Source organism: Centrocercus urophasianus, unplaced genomic scaffold, assembly GCF_019232065.1.
Source record: "Centrocercus urophasianus isolate 14NV4802_14NV808 unplaced genomic scaffold, USGS_Curo_1.0 seq_12, whole genome shotgun sequence".
NCBI lineage: Eukaryota > Metazoa > Chordata > Aves > Galliformes > Phasianidae > Centrocercus > Centrocercus urophasianus.
The window spans coordinates 43,424,539-43,445,644 of record NW_024884364.1 but is presented as its reverse complement, the minus strand read 5'-3'; the positions used below and the strand labels follow the sequence as shown (position 1 = coordinate 43,445,644).

The window sequence follows — 21,106 nt, the reverse complement described above, 5'->3', positions numbered from 1 at the left end:
TATCACACACACATACGTATTCATACAAATGAGTGAAAGTGGTAGAGGTAGAAACGGACTTTGAAATTCCAAGTCTACATTTTTATCTATGAAAGTACATATATAACATATCTGCTGGAACTTCTCTAGAAATTGAAAAGGAACTCCTAAAGAAAAGTAATTTTTTAATCTATCTTTTCTTCTGAAAGGAAATCAGTAAGACTCATTAGTCAGTACTGCGCGTAAGGAAAACAGACTTCCTAGTACCATAAAGAGCATACATAAACCTGGTAACTTTGTTGTTAGAGTTGCTTCAACTGTAGTATTCATTTTGTGTTTTAAAATGAATGTAGATTTAATACTTACTGTATTTTTCTGAGATACCATATCCTGGAAAAAAAAAGAGAATGAAAAAGGTCATTTTTACTGAGAATTATTATGTCCAATAAAACTAAATGGTAGGCACCAACTAAATGTGCACACATACAAATGTGTTCTTAACTCATAACCTCCTTTTACTGCCATATCAACTTCCAAGTGAAGGGCAATGTCAAAAAAAATCTCCATAGTTCAGTTTCAGAAAGAATTAATGATTCAGAGAATAAACCTATTTAAATTAGTGCTCAGAAGATAAAGAAAACTTGTAGTTGCCAGTAACTGGAGTTTCTCAAGCAGGGCACTCCATAAGCCTACTGGACACTTGTGAATCAAAAGCATTTAAAGCTGGACACTTTTTCTCTCAAAGAATATCCTGAAGATACCTAGGCTCCTTTCCTACCTGGATGGGCACAGCCCAAAACACTCCTGCACCCTACTTTTTCTGACCCTGAAATCTAAAAAGAGAGATTGAAACCATGAGGAGGATGACAATTTAATGTAAACCAAACCTCAAAGATCTCCAGCTGTTGGTAAGTAACCTTCTCCTTCTTGTGGTGGCATCATGTCCAGTAAACACTGGTTGGTGAAATAAAGAGATCTCCAGATAAGCTACTTTACAAATGTTAGAGGCAGACTTGTTTCTAAGCAAGGTTAATCACTGAAGTAATTTAACTGTATGTGCTCTGGCAACTTAAGATGATTCTTACTCATCAACTTCACACATCTGACAGCCTCAAAACCACTTGCACAGAAATGACGGTGCTCATGTATATACCATCAGACTGAGCATTACTAACGGTCTAAAAGGTTTAGTTCCACAATGATGAACCTCCTGAAATCCAGCCTTTTTATTATGTGCTTAGAAATAGGTTGTTTTGGAAAGAACACTGAAGAAATTGAAGATACAACTCTTGGGAGAATTTCAAGGATGTGTTCTATGAAGTAAACTAAATAGTCAGGCTGCCTGAACTTCACAGCTACTCCAGCAGGAGTAACAGTAAGAATACTGCCTTCATAACAGCTAGGCTAGACACTCTTATTGGGCATGTAAAGCAACCCAAATCCAAGTAGAGTAATATATTCCTAAAAGCAAAGGGAAAAAAACTGGCTAAATTAGTCAGAAATAACAGATAGTCAACTATTCACATCAAGGTATCTATACCTAACGGAATTACTGATTAATGCAACAAAATACTAAAAAAAAAAGATTGAAGGCTTAGTCTTCTGAAATAAACACCTGAAAGAAAAGCTAAAAGTAAACAGGTCCACTTACCTAAACAAATATCTCTAATAAAATTTTGTCTTCTGTTGATAAAAACTTCTCTCTAAGGAAAAAAAAGGAACTCTTCTGAAAACTATCTAGCATCTAAGCCATGAAACGTGTCAAGAGATCACGAAATGTTCTTCCCTGAAGGATCCCAAGAATAATCCCTATCTACCTTCTGAAGTATTCCTAAAACAAAAAGTATATTTATATATTTGAATGGTATTCAACAGCAAACTGGAGGTCGATTGCAAAAGAAGTATCAAGAACATCAGAATAGGACAGAACCATCTCCCCAGTATCCTGCTAAAACTACCCTGGTGTTCAACCAGATGATCTCTTCAACTTGTTTCCAACAACTCAAATCAATTAATCAAGTAATTTTGATCACTCAGTAAGGTATGCCAGGGGACTGTTGACCAACGTGATTATACAAATGACTATGAGATAAGAGATACAGCAGGGCTCAGTGTCATTAGCAGAGCTCCCACGAGAAGAGAAATTAAGAGAGAGAACAGTTTTTCCAGCCCTATGTGATGCAGTCATACTCTAGTGTTGTGAGGTCCCCAGGCTCGTACTTGAGCTTCACACTCTTCAACAAAAAGACCCAGAACTGACACTTCCAAGGTCTGCAAGCTCTGGCAGTGAACTGTTTGAAGACCTGGCCCACAGACAGCTGCGAGTCTGGAGGTCATTCATCCAGTTACGGAGCACATGCTTGCATCCGCGCTTGGCACAAAGTGCAGAAATCAAAGCCGTTCACCTCATTAGGTGGAGATATGTAAAAGATGACTAGCTTGGGCTCCCCAAACTTAGGCAGCTGCTGAGGAGAACCAAGATGATCACAACTCCTGAGATACAACGTAAGACAAGGATTTAAAAAAATGAGTTAATAAAAAATAAAAACTGCAGTCAGGTATGTCGTCTCTGCAAGAGGAAAAGCTGTATGCCTGCCCTTAAGAAATTATTAGAGCAACAAAGGGGATGCAAGTATGCCTTGACACATATTTGTTGCATCTCTTTGAGCAAAGGGTGTGAGAGGTCTCGTGACTTCAGATTACACAAAATGTGAATGTATATGTGGAACACAATTGCAGAAAGGAGCAGATTCAGAGTAAAACTGAAGACACTGAAAGAAAAAGAAGCTATGACAGGACCCAGCTTTTAACGCAGTTAATATTCAACTTAATATTCTTATTTCACTGGGAAAGGTTGGAGAATTCCAAGATAGATTTTTGGACATCAGTGGCATGAAAAAAATGTTAAAACCATAAGAGGCAATAAATCAAAAGAAGAGAAAAACAACCTCACACAGTATGAACAACGCTGTTCTCAGTGAAGGTAGCAAGAAAAAGGATGATAATTATAAGAATCAGTAAGTGGTAGTACAAAAGAGTAATCTAAATGTGAGCCAAACCAAAGAGCCAAACCTATGCTGTGAAAGAAATATCCCATTATAGGATTTGCAGCCAGAACAGTCTTAAAAGACTTCAGCGTATAGCATGTTTCCCTACTGTAATAGTGAACAACAGGCCTGTAAAATGATTTGATTAGGATCTCTTCCTTATTCCTTCCTTCTTCATCAGAGAGAAATAAGATGAAGATTCCTGTAATCTTAGCTTCTCAGAAACTAGGAGATACTAACTTCAGCTGAGAGAAGTACTTGAATGTTCAGAGTAGGTTGCAAGACATTACTTCTTTGAGCATCATTACTAGAAGTGAAAGTGCAGGTTTTGTACAAGTCAAACCATCTGAAGCAAACCCAGTACTGCAGTATGGATCTTTTCTTATAAACAAGCTTTTACTTTACTCTAACCACTGCTATTCTTGGTAGTAGCTGTTATTCTTAACAAGATTTTGCTAAATAGCCATTAGGAAATCACACTCAATGAAAATTTCTGCCACAAATGTTTGCAGAATCAGGTAGTTAAAGTTATTTCTCAAACAAAGCAAGATTTTGAAGAGAGAACCTTACTTTGAGAGACTGGGCAGTGTCATCATCAGTGCCATGGTAGAGTATAACATTATTTGCCATGTCAAAGCTTTCACGCACACCAAGGTGGTAGAACAGTGATGGTTGCTTGGAAATATCACTCATATCCACAACTGCAACATCTGAAATGAGAGAGGAAGGGGGGAAAGTGCTAAAAAAAAAAAAAAAAAAAAAAGTCTTAAAACCCAATTTATTACTACAAAGAATTTAAAATGAATGCTGAAATCACACACACATTTGTAAGTACAAAATCAGCATACTCAATTAAGGATCATTTTCTCATAGTACAAGTATTACCATGCACTTGAGAGATACTATATCCAGAAAATGATCACAGTATTACCATAACTGTGAGGCACGGTCTGTGAATTCACAGTTTTGAAATCACTGCATCAGGTGCACTGCAGGTGAAGAAGGAGTTCTACTTTTGCTCCCCAAGCCAGGCCTGACAGTCTGAATACCCACTAAGATGGGAAATGTGGAATCTGCAGGTGAAACCTCTGAGGAGAATAAGGCAGATGAAAATTAAGGAAAATCACATGACCATGTTTAATTTCACTGAATCTTGCAACAGAGGAAATTCCTAAACAGAGGAAAAACAAATAATTTGTGAAATTGACTTTTAAAAGCTATACACATTTTGAGGTGCAGGGCAGAGTGAAATACAGAACTCAACTACAAGCAGCTTGAGCAAGACTTCATAGTGCTCCTGGGTAGCACTCAAGTCAGAAATGAAAATAAGAAACTTTGCATCAGTGAAGATGACCAATACAGAGAGGTAAATAGAAATACCCTGTACTATGCAGAACAGCTGAGATACAGACTAAAGATTTGGAACTCACTGTCTGTTTTTTATGTGAGCCTAAAGACCAGCACAGATAGAAGAAGTAACTGGAATAAAGACGCTGTTTTTTTAAGCTGTTTTTCCCTTGATCCTTATATATTCCGTGCCACATAAGAGAGTTGTGGTATAAAGCTTTTTGAAGGTCTGTGTCTGCATGACTGTCTGCTTTCACTGCTGGGGGACAGACAGCTAAATGTACACCCAAAGTATTCATAATACTAAAGCTTGGGCCTTCAAACCACAGGACAGTCTGAAGTACAAAACAGATTCCAAAGTCCCAGTTCAGCAGGGCAGTAAATCCTGCACCTCTGAAGCTGCTAACAGACAGCTCCTGTATCTACAGGGAATGACGGAGAAGAATGAAGCTACTAATAAACGAAAAACCCAGGAGCGGGCCAGGCCTGTTGTGTGAAATCCAAACAAAGCAGTCAGTTCACCTGGGTTTCACTGAGGTTACCTACCAGAAGAATCAATGCCTCATACTCAGTATGCAAGTTCTTGGTAAATCCAGCAGTGAATATACATTCCTGTACAATTCCACCTGGGTATTTTAAAGACTTCTCATTAACCTGTTAAAGCACAAGGACGGGCTTTTGAGTCCACAGAAATGACCTGCCTAAAAACCTAAATGTCTCTACTTAAAACATGATAATTTGAAAAATAATTAATAAAATAATATCATGGTAAAGAGAGAAAATTCTCCTTATCCCTGAGCAACCTCAAATTCTGCACTACCTACTGATCACCTTTCCATTCCTGCTCAACAAGCTTTCTACAGCAGAGCTAATCCTAGCATATCTCATGCTACAGGGTCATACAAACCAAGCAGGCTGGAAGCAGTAAATCCCAGCTTCACCCACACATCCTCATCCAGATTATCCTCACCTCCAACATTACCTCCAAAATCAACTGAGAAAACATAAGTGATCTATAAAATAAACATTTAGACGAAATAACAAGCAGACCTAGAATCACATTAACTCAAAGAAAAAGATGAAGTCAAAGAGTTCTGGACTGCTTTTAGGGCCTGTATAAACTCGTTTTGTGGAACTGTGCTGTGGAGTCAAAATCTCCTTCCTGGTGAGAAGATTTAGACAATGTGTTCACATAGCACACAGATACTGCATTTTCCAATATCACATGAGCAATGACCCATAACAGTTTACTGCAACAAGGCTACCCGCAGCCCATAGCTGTGCAAGCCTACATCTGAAATTTGCCTTCTCTTGTCTGCTGCTCGGTTACAGTGTAAGTGGCGTCAGAACCACATTAAATGGGCATAACCACAGAAATGTCCACATTAAAAAGGAGTATTATTCAGCAGTTAACACTGATAAAGGATAAAAGAAGATGAGTTTTTCTTGTTTATTCACATCTCATGAACACAAGTGTGAATAAGGTAAAATAAACAGAAGACTAGCAGGGAAGATGAAGGTGGTATCACAAAAATGTACACGCACATGGAGAAAACAGCCCCAGGAAGATGACTGAATAGATCCAGTCTGACTGTGGGAACCAAGGGATGAAACAGAAGCAACTAAAGCAGAGCATCAGAAACGCTGGTGGCAGCAGAGCAGAGCAGTGAGAAGATCCTGTGTTCCCAGAGTGGTCTCCACAACCCCTCCAGCAGCAACAGCAGTGTGCTGGAAGCAGGAAGGAGAGACTATGCACCTATTTACATAGCAGCTTTACTCAGGTGCTAGGGAAGCATATCTTGAGTCTGGTGAGGTCAGGAAATGATCACGAGTGGAGAACAAATGATGAATAATCAATGCTAATTAAAGAAGCAGCTCCCTGAGACACATTCAGTGCAGTGGGCACTGCAAGTACAGCACTCAGTGATAGTGACCATTCCCCAGAACTACTGTTTTCAGGGCTACATCTCTTTTATTAGCGTAGCAAGTGTTGATGTAGTGTATCAACTAATGATTCACAAATACTTTTCTTTCAGTTGTCTTACGCTTTGCTTGCAATTGATGCTAAAATCTTCCATCTACAGTTCTTGAAACACAAATAAAGGATCCTGAAGTACAACAACATATATAGGATGGTTACAAAGAGAGAAGAATTTCCATACTTATAAGATCTGTGAGATACATAAAATTAATATTGCAGCACAGGCACCTGCTTAGCAAAGCACAATTTATGAACAGAAACAAGTTGATCATGCTTCATCCTCTACTCCCATCTCCGTGTCTGAAAAGCCAATTCAACAAAACGCTTTCCAGGCTTCTCTTTCCAAATTTAGGTTCAGCTTCCTTCCTCACAGATAAGTGTCAATCAAGAATTAATGCCGACTTTTTGGATAGCCAGACTGTAGGTGGTAATAGCTGAAGTTCAGAGTAGAAGTCAGCAGAAGCAGTCGGCTTGGAAGAAACAATGGCACATGTAGTTGGAGGTAATGAAATCAAGCAGCACGACACGCTCGCAATGCCTGAAAGCATTTTAACATAAGCAGAAAGCACAAAAACTGTATTTGTTTTAAATATCTTGTTTAGTCACAACCAGAAATTTCTTCTTCTTGAGTTCAGTTCTCACCTGCAACCTTTTATGCTTTGGAATTCCAATAGCCTCAGCACCACTAATTCTCATTCAGCAAAACCATCCCTTGGGATACAGTGAACACCAGACAACCACCCAAAATGCAGCATGGACAGATTGAGAGGCCAACATTCATCTCGAGCTTTCTGCACAAGCACCCTTTTCATCCAGACTGATCCAGAACAGGGTTACATTCACATCCAAACATTACAGCCATTAATCCTGTCAGCACTGTGGTGCTACTTTACAGCAGTACTCAGATACTGCCTCTTTCATCTGTACCAGAGGACACACTTTAAAAACAGAAACAGAGCGTATTTTTAGTGTTCCAGTGGTGTTTACTGCAATTCAGGAGAAACGAGCATTTAAAACTATTAATTTTTCTAAACCATGATGAAGTATTCATATTTATAACTGATATGTACTCCTTATTGTCAAAAGAACCCGCTCACCACAAAAATTAAATCACACACAAGAAACTACAATTCATTTAAAAGCAGCAGAACAAATTACAGCAGGTAAGTAATACTGCCAGTTTTAGGGATTGATATAGAAAATAAATTCATTTTCTCATTTACTTTTATGTCCTGCAGCTTCCTTATTAATTAGATACATCACCTCAATCTTGCAATCCCTCAATAGCATATTAAAGATTTTGTGTGTTGTTAAATGGAAGGAAAGGTTCTCCCAAAGTCCTTGGAAATGAAAAGCAAAAGCTTTATGAAACATTATTAGATGTTTCCTAAATATAACTAAATTCACTGTAAAACTGTACGTTTCAAAGAAGGCAAAGCATTATTCTAAAATAGGAAAGCAGTTCTACTGATCCAGAAAAGCAAAACTTGTGCCCAATGTCTGTGCTTATATTTAACTGATCTTCCAAGAGTGTTTCTCAAACTCTGCCAGACAGAATACAACTGTGCAACTTCAAGAACTGGTGCACGAAGAAAATTAATATGGTTAATAGAACACATGGCAAATCCAAAAGTAGAATGCACTTTTAAAGCTCTGCACAAGCATGAATATGAAAACAGTGCCTTGCTAGAAAATATTGGAATAGCAAAACACCTGAAAAGAACCCGTCACCAGAAGGGGTAGAAAAATTTATTTTTCTTCTTTTCCTAAAATGTTAACAGCATGAAAAGAACTAATCCTAGACAACCTTTTCTTGCATTATTGAACTGCGGAAGTTAGAAAATATGTAATTTACTCTAAACTGTGTATGTCTAAGCTTAGAAATTGCTCACTGTTTTCACAACAAACCTTTGTTCTCAGTCTTATTTTTTTTCCCAACTTTGCCAATTTGCTTGAGGTTGCGTGCTTGTGGTTTTTTTTTTTTTTTTTTTTTTTTTTTTTTTCTTACAAACAATTTAATTAAAAACAATCCAGTCATTTCTGAAACCATGTTGGGGAACTTGTTCTTTTGGCAGTATTAAGCATCCTCCCATGCCAAATTAAGAAGGCTTAGTGCTCCCGTGTACCAAAACAGAGTCTGAATAGTCAGACTCCCTGGACATACTCATGCTAGTCTCAATTAATGTTATTTATTCCAAAACTAAGATTCAGCAGCCATTTGGTCAGCCACAAGACAGGTGTTTGGTCTCATGAGATCATCTTCACTCCCCTCATTGTCAATGCAGAGAGATAAAGCACTTTTAAAATACCATTTGTCTGATCCATCAGAAGTCTACTTTAGCCTGTCCCCTTCCCTCCTGTGGCTCCTCTTTAGGTGATCTGACAGCCGTCTTTCAGTATCTAAACGGGAGCTACAGGTAAGAAGGGAACAGACTCTTTAGCAGAGTCTGTGGCAATAGAAAAAGGGAAATGGTTTCAAGCTCAAAGAGGGTAGATTTGGGTTAGATATAAAGAAAAGTCCTTTACATTAATGGTAGTGAGGCACTGAAACCAGTGCCCAGAGATGTGGTGGGTGCCCTGTACCTGGAGACTTTCAAGGCCAGGCTAGATAAGACCCTGGGCAACCTGATGTAGCTGTGGTGTTCCTGTTCATTGCAGGGGAGCTGGACTAGATGGCCTTCAGAGGTCCCTTCCAACTCTAAGGATTTCATGATTATATGAGAAGAACTGTAGCTCAGAAGTGCACATTCCTCTCCACTAGCTGTGAAGGGAGTCAGAAATAATGGCACGTAAGGTGCTTTGTGCTATGAGGTGTTCTATAGAGCCTAGCAGTCCTTCTCTGAAGTACCACATTCAACCTCTAATGCATTTCAGTCAAGAATTACAAAATCTCAGCAGGTACTTCCCTGCAGATGTTCCCACCAGCTAATCAGTGAACTGGCCACTAGAGAAAAACTACAGTTCTTCACCATCAACACTAGACCTGCAGTTACTCTGCCTCTGAAGGAGGAACAGAAGGACTGTCACAAATTAGACCCACCACTAAGATTTCTCTGAACACCAAACTCTTGCTTGAATTTCCCAGAAATTGCATATTCCTGGCCTATGGATGAAGTTTACATTCATTGAATTCTCACTAAACATTACCTTTCAAGACAAATCTAAGCATTACATTTCCTTGAAAGCCAACGGCGTTCATACTAAAACTAGTTTTACTAGTCCGTATTTAACTCAGAGAGGTTGTGGATGCTCCGTCTTTGGAGGTGTCCAAGACCAGGTTGGATGGTGCCCTGGACAACCTGGTTGAGTACCAGATCTGGAGGTTGGTGGCCCTGCCTGTGGCAAGGGGGTTGGAACTTTATAATCCTTGGGGTCCTTTCCAACCCAAGCCATTCTGTGATTTCATACTGCAGTTTTTTGGTGTTTTAAGAACAACATGACCTCAAGTTTGAGGCAGGTAACACAGTAGTGTGAGAAATCACAGTTAAAATAAAGTGTGTACACACATTCACTGGAAAATTTACAGCATACAGCCCTTCAATGGTCATCCTTCCTGCAAAAGTTCACCAACTCTGAGTCACACATCTTTAGTTACCAACCATAATCAAATCAAGTGAGTACTGACAAGGTCTTCATGCTGCCAGTAAATGAACGTTGTGATGTGCACAAGAGATCACTATTTACATTATTTCCTTCAGGCTCGTGGATTCGAAACTGAGGGAGAGATCTCATCATTTGGATCTTAGCATTTGAGCAATTTAACAGCCCAAGCAGATTGAAAGAGACAGCTATTTACACTTCCCACATGCTTGTTCAACCTTGATATCCAAATGTACACTAACAAAGCATCATTCAAAAATTGTCAAAGTGTATTTAAAGAACAAGTATCACTTTCCCTTCTTGTTATTCACAGACATTAAGCAAATGAAATTTCCAGAAGTCACTTATTTCTCACTTTTCCCAAAGCCTTGAGCAGTGACTGATGAAGGATTTCAAATTGACATACCCAGAACACTACAAAAATGTTTATCCACCACAGATTACCTGAGAAAGAAACCTGCTCAGTTTTTCCCTGCTTACATACTCCTAGTGTATTAAAAGCTTTGATATAGGTGCTAGACAGCCATAAGGAGCAGATCTCATATCGTATATGCTTTTCACAGACCCACAGAATGCCTCAAGTTGGAAGGGACTCGCAAGGATCATGGAGTCCAACCCCTGGCTCCACACAGCACCACCCAAAACCAAACCCAGCGTCTGAGAGTGTTGAACTCTGGCACTTGGGGCAGTGCCCACTGCCCTGGCAGCCTTCTGGGTTGCCCCTCACGGGGTTCCCCGCCCTCCGCCCTGTGGTGCAGCCCCTTTCCCTGACCCCCAGCCGCCCTCCCCTGACGCAGCTCCACGCCGTTCCCTCGGGCCCTGTCGCTGTCACACAGAGCAGAGCTGAGCGCTGCCCCTCTGCTCCCTGTGAGGAGCTGCAGCCGCCATCAGGCCTCCCTTTAGCTCCTCTGCTGTGCGCTGAGCAAACACAGGGCCTCAGCTGCTGAGGTGTCACATTCTGGACCCTTCACCATCTCTGCAGCCCTTCTTTGGATGCTTGCTATATTCTTCTTACATTGTGGTGCCCTAACCTCAGTGCCTGAGATGAGGATAACATTATTTCCCAAATTTCCCTAGCAAGTCAAGGAGCCCACTACTTCTGCACAGTCAGCCATTTTGCCACCTTGTTTAGCTGAGAGAAGCAGTGGAATAAATTAAAAGCAGGCATTTCATGCTAGCACTAGCTGTGTGCCAAGCGTCACATGAGATTGTTTCCACTGCAATGTTTACTAGAGCTGAGCTTGCCAGTTAAGAGAGCATACAGAAAAAGGCACCCAGCCCTGAACCTGATTTGAACTTTGCCTGTAGTTTAGGGGGGAGAAATAAGAAAGTTTAACTTGATGTAACTTCTCATTCACCTTGGCACTTCCTACACTGAGTCATGAGAGGCAACGGAGTCATAAGAGCCAATGAAAGGGATTGAAGTACAATTTAAAAAAAAAAAAAAATTCTTTATGGGATTGCCTGACCTAAGTACAATAAAGATGAGTATGAAATTCAACAAGAATGGCTTTCCCTTCCTTCTCAACTGCAAGGCCAATGAGGTTCGAATAAGCTCCAAACCTTTGAGCGCTTATCCAACCTAAATTACTTCAGTCACTCATCATATAAGGTTGAATATCTTAGATGGGAAGCAGCACATACTTGCTCAATCTGCACATCCCGAGCACATCACACATTGGCCCACGACATATATCAAAAACATTTGAAAAAACAAAATTATGCTGCATTCTGTCTTCTGTCCAAAGAAACGTTAGAGATAAGACTGATCAAAGTACAAGGCTCTACCATGGAAAGAAACAGAAATATTTTGGTATGCCAAAGTTTATAGGTCTGTGTAAAGCTATTTAAGAGTTTTTTTGTTTTTTTGTTTTTTTGTTTTTTTTTTAAAATGAAAAATGTAACATAAAAAGACAAATGAGACTTACCTGCTCTAAATCCCTTATTTTCTTTCATTTATTTAAAAACAAAGATCAAGAAACATCTCCATCACTAGAGATCTGTACTTGTTCATACCAAACTGTGGCATCAGTCTCAGAACTATATCCCAGATTTCCTCTGCATAGAGCCTCAGACTTCCATTTAGGGCCCACATGGAAGTGCAACATTAATGGATAAATTGTTAATTGAAGACAGGCAGCATTGTTAAAGTAGAAATGCAAATAAAGTTTACATAAAACCACAACATTCTCTGTGAGCCAAAAAGCTTCCACTCATGTACAGACAGAGTTCTTGAATTAGTATTCTGGATGTTGGGCAGATGTGGATCCAATCTGGTATTTTTACCTTGCCTGTACACAGCACAAGCTTTATGTGCCCGCCTAAACGCTGCATGCATTACTGTAAAAATCCTTATCCACCACTGAATATTGTAATTTCAGAAATGTGCAATGCCCATTAAAAAAATTAGGAAGCACTATTTCCAGGTACTGATCAATAAAATCTAGGATTTCAGTAGAGGACCTCATTTCCAAAGCGAATTACCAACATTATGTACTTTAACTATCCTATAAATACAATATGAGTTATTACTTCCAACTTGCAAATGGGGAACATTAGCATGAACACTGCCTGTTAATTAACACAGCGCACCCATACAAAATTTCCCTGTTTCAAAATAGAGCATAACTAAAAGTAAATAAATAATATAACTCCAAGCTAGTTATCACAGGATCTCTATCAGAGGAATATTAGTACTTCCGTGGTGCAGTTCAGACACAGTTACATAAAACAGTGATCTTATAACAAGCCTTTAAATGTGTTCTCCATCTTTTATTAGACTGTAGGATGGCTCATCTCAAAATACACATAAATTGTCATAAAATGAAGCCTAGTGTGTATGTTGACAATATCTCTGCTTAACAGAAGAAGAAAAGCACCAAGTATTTAATAAAAACCCCAAACAATGGCTTTTTCATTGTAAATTCAATTGTTCAACTGTTGTTAACTGCATTTTGATGACGATTTGTTGGACTGTTCTGTTTATCACACATCTGAATCTGCTGTCAAATTTCTTAATTGAAATCAGCCAAGTAGATTTCATGAAGTCTCTGGCACTTCTTGCAGAAGCACGTTTTTCTTTCTATGTTGTGGAAGGACATTAGTTTCTACAGATGTGGGGATGATGAGTAAATAAAAATAAAAATTATTAATTAAAAAAAATGGCTGCAGATACTATGAAGGTCATCATTATCACACGCAAATTTTTCTACTAAGTAAATTTCTCCTTTTAAAGATCTTTTAAAGATTTCTGAACTATGTATTGCCCCTTTCTGTAGACTGGATGAGAGTTTAGTTGCAGTGCTAAGGCAAACTGCTTTACCCCAAGTTCATGCCAGCTCTTCCTAGGATTGCTCTGTCACACTTATCATGGTGTAGCAGAGTAGAGATCACAGATCAAAACTCAGCAGAAAAAAAGCCAAAGCCAAACAAAAAATAAACCCTCACTAATATTTGTATTACTCACTCTGAAAATTAGTTTAAAACTTCAAACTGGCAGAAAAAGTCAACAGCAAGTGACTGTAAGAATCTGCAGTCTTGTGGCTTGAGCCATGGAGCAGGGAGAGCTCTGGGTTTTGTACCAGTGAAAAGTTTCAGCATTAACACTACAGCAGAGCGATTGACTTCTGTGAGGCTAACTTATTATGAAGGGTAGAAAAGCAAGCATAGTTTATTATGGTACAGTGATCCATAACTTTTAAGAGTCAGAATTCATGCTGCTTCCTCACAGACCACAGCAATGCAGCTTTTGCTCCTGGCACACCTCCATAGCCACCCCACCCTCCAAGGAAAAAGTGAAGCTAGTTGCAGCATCTCTGAAAGATAACAGGCTAGGTAAAATTGTACATATTTGGCCCACCAGCAGCTGCCAGCTGAACCACACTGACCTCAGCAGAGACTGGAGCTATGCTGTTTACAGCAAGCCTGTGCTTGGAAGCAGGATAAAACAACAGCTGTGCTCCCTCTTGGCTTGGTCTCAAGCACACACGCTGCAGTTCAAAGGTTGCATGAGGCTAAAGCAACTCACATACACACTGAAGCATGAGCGAAAGAGCCTACCATGTTCACAAGTTTCACCAGCAAGCTGTACACCAACTTGAAGTTCTCCTAAAAAAGTGACCCTATACACCTGACTGCCTAATTCCAACCATGTAATATCACTGGAGCATGAAAGGCAGCAGCCCAAGCAGGCAGTGCTAGGGGCTGCTCCTTTGCCTGTGCCAGAGCAGCAGCATGCCCCACAGGTTAGCTAGATGTGGATTCGCAGCCAGCACAGAACAGCCAGTGAGTTAGAACTAGGGGCCACCACTGGAGCAGAGTGCAGAAGAACCCCCAAAATCTGGAGTTCTTCCCCCAGTTCTGCACCAACTCCTTATTAGAAGAGCCTTACCTCAAACTTCTACATCTGCAAAACAGGAATATCAATTTCTTGATAACTAGGGATACATAAACACCTGTGATTTGCTTAATAACCATGTGTAATTCCATGATAAAACAGAAGTGAGATATAGATATAAATAAAACAAAAGCAGGTAATAAAAGCATTACATGACAGAACACACAAAGCATAGGTGAGGTTGGAGTAGATTGCTGAAGATCATCACAGAATGCCCACAGTTGGAAGGGACCTCAAGGATCATGAATCTCCAACCCTCCTGCCACATGCAGGGCCACCAACCTCCACATTTCATACTAAACCAGGCTGCCCAGGGCCCCATCCAACCTGGCCTTGAACACCTACAGGGATGGGGCATCCACAGCCTCTCTGGACAGCCTGTTCCAGCACCTCACCACTCTCTCTGTAAAGAACTGCCCCCTGACATCCAACCTAAATCTCCCCTCCTTCAACTTAAAACCATTTCCCCTTGTCCTGCTGTTATCTACCCTTTCAAAGAGTTGATTCCCCTCCTGTTTATAGGCTCCCTTTAGGTACTGAAAGGCTGCAATGATGTCACCCCGCTGCCTTCTTTACTCCAGGCTGAACAAGCCCAGATCCCTCAGCCAGTCTCTGTAGGGGAGGTGCTCCAGTCCCCTGATCATCTTTGTGGCTCTCCTCTGGACCCTCTCCAACAGCTCTCTGTCTTTCTTGTACTGGAGGCTCCAGACCTGGACACAGTACTCCCAATGGGGCCTCACAAGGGAGAGCAGAGAAGGACAATCACCTTCCTGTCCCCCCCTCTTCTGATGGAGCCCAGGATACCATTTGCTTTCCAAGCTGCAAGAGCACACTGCTACTCGTGTTCAGTTTTTCATCCACCAGGACCCCCAGGTCCTTCTCTGCAGGGCTGCTCTCAAGGACTGCTCCTTTCAGTCTGGGATACACCTGGGATTCCGCTGGCCCAAGAGCAAAACCTTGCACTTTGCCGTGTTGAACCTCATTAGGTTCATCCGGGCCCACCTTTCAAGTCTGCTGAGGTCCCTCTGAATGGCATCCCTTCCTTTCACTGTGTCAACTGCACCACTCAGCTTGGTGTCATCAGCAAACTTGCTGACGGTACACTCAATGCCATCATTGATAAAAATATTAAAAGCACCAGTCCCAAGCAAGTTCAACCCTTCAAGGAAGTCCAATCGAGTCCAACCCCCTGCTGAAGTAGATTCCCTACAGCAGCTTACACAGGAAAGCATCCAGGCAGTATTTGAATATCTCCAGAGAAGGAGATTCTATTGTTTCTCCGGATAGTCTGCTCCAAGGCTCTGTTGCCTTCACATGACTTATGCTCATATGGAACTTCCTATGTTCCAGTTTGTACCCACAGCCCCTTGCTCTGTCACTGAGCATTGCTGAACAGAGCCTGGCCCCCATCCACCTGACATCCACCCTGCAGATATTTACAGCACAGGAACATGAATGAACTCAACACAACCTACTTATGGCTACTTGCTTATGTGTTTCTAATATTGTCCAGCTGACATCAAGAGAGCTATTTCATAATCCTATAGGCAAGCTGAACCAAAGTGAAGCCCCTTCAAGCTACATGTTAAAAGAGCAATAAGGCTGATATACAGCTATGTTTCACTGTTGACAGTGAAAATAATGTTGAGTGAAGCATACAAATCTCTGAATTCAAGTAAGCATTCCTGTAAGATGACTTCATACTGGAAGTTGAACCCAATATCATTAAAAAAAATACACATTTAGAATGTAAAGGTTACATCACGGCACCTTGGATGTATCAGAATGCAATAACAAACACTTGATGGACTGCATCAAGCTTGCTACTGTCATTTAAAATTTACCTCATGTCCTTGGATATAAAAGGGCTGTACTGCTACTACATTACAGTCTTGTTAGCAAAATATTTTACTTTGGCAGCACAATGAAGTGCTTGGCTGAAGTCTCCCAGAGTTGTTCTGCATATGCAGTATCACACAGAGATAAAGGGTCAGGTCCTGACAGCTCTGCTATTATATTACAGCAGCACAACACCTAACCTAGTCAGCCCCAGCCTCTTGGCTACCACCTTCCCGCTCTGAAGATGGTTTTACTGCTTCTCCTCATGTTTCCATATCACCCTGTGCACATATCTCCTCAGCTTTAAAAAGAAAATACACCCTCAGCCACATGGCCAGTTGCAGAAGAAATGAAAAGAGAAATACTAAGTATTCCTCAAGAAAACTGCTACCTCTGCCTGCTGAAGTAAGCATCAGACACTCAGCCAACCTTTAACCCCTTCCCACCACTCACTGTCACACCTAAGAGCAAAGATAAACTGCAGCAGCAAGGTTTGTTGACGTCTATTTAAGGTTATTGCCCTCACCTGTCATCCTCACCTTCCTGTTAGAGATCACAATTCTTGCAGCAGAGTCAGCAAGGCAAACATGTGCCTCCAGCTCAGCTATACCAGTTACCACACTGTGTATTAGCTTGAAGATAAATGTTTACTTTATCCTGACATCCTTGCCTCTGACTGTAAGTGTAAAGCACTCCTGCCAATTCTGCAGTGAGAATGCCAACCTTCAGAGGGAAGAGGGCTTCAGGGCAGCAGCTGGCTATGGGTGACAACGTGGCTTCAGTCAGTGCCAGTCAGAAAATCAGGACCCAGAACAGACCAGCTGCCTTTCCCTTTCATGGCTTGAAGAAAAATAGTTTCAGGGACATGAAATCAGGGTAATGTTACAACTATGATAGAGTGTAAGGAGGACCCACCTTTCAGGCTCTGTCTGGAAGCCCTCTCCAGTCTAACATTGGCTCTGAGTGAAGAGAGGGCTGCTGGACAGGTGTCAGGATATCCAACAGTGCATCTGGGGCTGCCTTACCAGGCAGGATGCTGCTAAGAAAAGTTCATATGTAGCAAAACAACAATGAACTTCAAAATATTCCATTACACACATAAACAATCTGACATACTGTTTCCTGGATTGTTGCAGGAGTAACCTTTTTCTCAGGCAAATCCTAGCTTTATTCGTCAGTAGTTCAGTCTCTGCCTGGTCTGTCTTCCTTTCAGACAACTTTAATGCTGCTGACTTCAATAACTGCCATCATCTCAAAACATCGTGGCCAAACAACCCAAGAAATATTCCAAGCCTCCCCCTGATTGCTTCTTTGTTCCATAGACACCACCACTCACTTCTGTATGACATAATTACTTTGTTGATTGCTTGTTTCTAGAACAACCTGACCAAAGAGAGCTCATCATCTTGTTAACAAGCCCTAATTTTACCATTTATCACGAGTTTGCTCTCACAGGAGCTGTAGAACTCACAAGTTCCCTTTTATCAAAGCACCGTAGAAAGTTTAGTGATTTCTGAAGATGAGAGTCATTTTGCATTACCTGCTGGTCTGCATTAACATACCTAAGACATAAATCACACTTCATGGTAAGATTTCAAATGGTGGGAAGTCAGTAATGAGTAAGCTCAAGAAGAAAAGAAGGACATCCTACTCTCATTACAGCATATAAGTGCTTTTGAGCACTCTTCTCAATGGCCTACTGAGAAATAATCTACCAGAAATTCTGCCTGCAGACAGGGAAAAGAGTTTCCTGTTGTTCTTTCTCTTTGCACTCCATCCTTAAAGATTTCTGGTTTTATCCTCAAAAAGGCACCAACTCCAATAATCACACTATCAGAGATTCATACTAAATAAAATACATCATCTTGCTTCAGGAGGGTGTCTTCTGACTAAAGTAAACAGCCACAACTTCAGGCAGAGTGGGAAAAGCAGGGTAGCAGATAGAGCTTCAACCAAAGACCCCACTGATATCATTCAGAACGTGAAGACATCACTGCTCAGTCATTAAGTATTAGTAGATACGTGCTGGTCAGGATTCCAGCCAGCAAAGCAAAAGGCAAGCAAGCAACTATTAAAAAAGCACAACTATCATAACAGAGCAATAGGAACTGCTTCTTCAAGTTCTGCCCATGATGTACAGAAAGTAAACATGCATTGCACTACATCCCATCAGTATCACAATGGCTAACATCTCTCTGGACTTTGTTTTTAATGAAGACAGTTTCTGAACACAAAGTTAACCACGCGACATTTATAATGGTCTTTGTTAAGAACTGAATAGATGCCAACAGCAGCAATCCAACACACATTCTGCAAAAAGAATATGACAGCAATAAATCGTATATATGAAAATAGAGGAACTAAAAGTGGCTGACTTTTCAGAGGCTAAGGAAATGGTGGGATAGCTGAACGAGAATGTTATGAGTAAAAACAATTATCAGCTTCCGCATTTTTGGATAACAGCCGATACATACTCAAAAATGTATTCATTTTTATTTAAGGACGCCTGCATTTTCAGGGTTACATTGTAGTTGATGGCAGTTAATCTGGAATTCTCGACAGGGTGTAAATGCTAACATAGCAGTAACATTCTGCATGGTTTTCCAAAAAAGTACATGGGGGCAAATAAACCCCTCTGCTTTTGGACAGCTTGCAGGGCTGGCTGAGAACAGTGACTCATTCTCTTAACACAGGCAACAATACGACAAGATGCCTTGACCTAAGCTTGCTAAATTAGGGCATCGATTACAGAGTTGTTCCCCTGACTGGTCTTAAAACACTGCTACTGAAAAGGTATGAATGCAGGGCCTGTTTTGAACAGTCTCCTTTGGAACAGTTCTCAGTTTAGAACTATTTAATTGATTTTTAATGGATGAAAAACTTAGAAAAGTGATGTAAAACATTTGCCAACTAAGTGCAGAGATAACAACGTCACAGTGGTATCCAGTGGTAAGGTAGTTCAGTATTACAGTTACATTAATCACGCATAAAGTGATCTCAGTTCTCCAAGATGCCCTGAATACCGAAGAAGTTGGCAAAGTTAGGCACAATCCCATGCAAGAGACACCTATTTAATAATGCAGAAACTTTAGAAAATGAATAACTGTCTCAAAATAAGTTCTCAGTGCAGTGCAGAGGAAGTATGTGCCTATAAATAAGTAGGACTGTCAGAAAAAATTTAGCATTGATGAGGCCAGCAGTACGGTATCATACTTCCCTTCAGGAGGATAACACAAAGAAACACAGGGGAGATACACAGAAGGTGCTGCTTGTGGTTGTGTCCTAAGAGACATAGAGAGTGCATATGTTATGATTAGAGAACACTTTCCAACCCTGCTAAGAGAGTCATAATGGAATCCCATCTGAGAAGTTAGTAAACAGCCAAAAAGATGTGTTGTTTCTCAATGTGGATGACTTATTGAAGGATGAAATGGACTCATCACATGAGCATTTGAAATGAGAACAAAGTCTTAAAAAGTCTTCCTTAACTTGTCCCAAGAGTGTATTCTTGAGCAAGATGACATAAATGTGGACTTCAAGGAACTTTACTCTTCAGAGGATTCCCCCAGTTTCCTGAAGTCTGCCCATAAGGTTACGAGAAAAATCAGTCTGGAAGTTGTGCACACACTAATTTTAATTACTTTAAATAAGATCTATTGACTTAGGGACTTCCTCTCTCTGCTTGCTCAGAAGGATATGACTCCTTCTCATGCTGCCCAACCATTCAAGTGGTCTGGCTGGAGAAGAGAGAGCAGGATCCTTTTGAACCAAAGGAGACCTGTAATCAGCTGGAGCCTGGACAGCAAGCAACACCAACAGGTTGACTTCTTCTACACTTCCTTAGAATCACAGAATCATTGAGGTTGGAACAAAACACTGAGATCACCTCATCCAATCACCAACCCGTCACACCATGTCCACTGACCACGTCCCTCAATGCCACATTCACACAGTTCTCAAATACCTCCAAGGGTGGTGACTGCACCACCTCCCTGGGCAGCCTGTGCCACTGCCTCATCACTCCTTCTGAGAAAGTGATGTTTCCTAATAACCAACCTGAACCCCCATGGCACAACTTGAGTCCATTCCCTCTCATTCTATCGCTGTTACCTGGGAGGCTGACTCCCACCTCACCACAACCTCCCTTCAGGTAGTTATAGAGAGCAGTAAGGTCTCCCCTGAGCCTCCTCTTCTCCAAACCAAATAATCCCAGCTCCCTCAGCCGTTCCCCATAAGACTTGTGCTCCAGACCCCTCACAGCTTCGTTGCCCTTCTCTGGACACACTCCAAGGCCTCGATGTCCTTCTTGTATTGAGGGGTGCAAAACCGAACACAGCACTCATCAGAGCGAAGTACAGATCGCTCTGTCCTGCTGGCTGCATTGCTGCTATTCAGAGCAACAAGTGGGAGCAGGAGGCACCTGGAGGACCAGCAGAGTGGCAGCTTCCAGCTCTGAGCTCCCAGCCAGTTCGAGAACCGGGCAACGCTTGTCAGCAAGTTACACCAGCCAGAGTGCCGCCGTCCCGAGGCTTGGTGAGCGCTGCAGATGAGCCGCAGCCCCCGCCCCGCAGCCCCCCGCCCCGCCGGCTCACCCGCGTCGTAGAAGGCGTCCAGCACCGCCGTCTCCCCGAAGTCCAACTCCCCGAAGTTGACCGTGCCGAGCTGCGCACCCTCCGCCTCGCACGCCCGCAGCAGGCACTGCCTCGCCCCGGCTTCGGGGCTGCGCGCCCCGGCCCCCGCCTTGGGCGGGTCGTTCAGCACGTACACGGCCCGCAGACAGCGGGACCGCGGGGCCGCCGGGCCGCCCTCCGCCGTCTCCCCGCCGCCCTCGGCCGGGCCGGGGGTCGGCGGCTCTGGCTCCGCGCCGGGGTGCGCGGGCTCCGCCGCCGCGCCGCCCGCGGGGCTCTCCATGGTGGC

General features: G+C 41.8%; 1 protein-coding gene across 1 annotated transcript in view; it reads right to left on the bottom strand.

The window, feature by feature from the left end:
- The window catches only part of MAP3K15 (mitogen-activated protein kinase kinase kinase 15), a 77,394-nt gene extending 56,294 nt beyond the window's left edge, over window positions 1–21,100 (bottom strand). The window contains exons 1-3 of the mRNA XM_042810797.1: window positions 20,782–21,100; window positions 3,597–3,736; window positions 346–369 (exon numbers count right to left, since the gene is read on the bottom strand). Of these exons, the coding sequence (XP_042666731.1) occupies window positions 346–369; window positions 3,597–3,736; window positions 20,782–21,100 (483 nt within the window). The remainder of the gene's footprint in view (window positions 1–345; window positions 370–3,596; window positions 3,737–20,781) is intronic.
- Window positions 21,101–21,106: the final 6 nt, after the last annotated feature.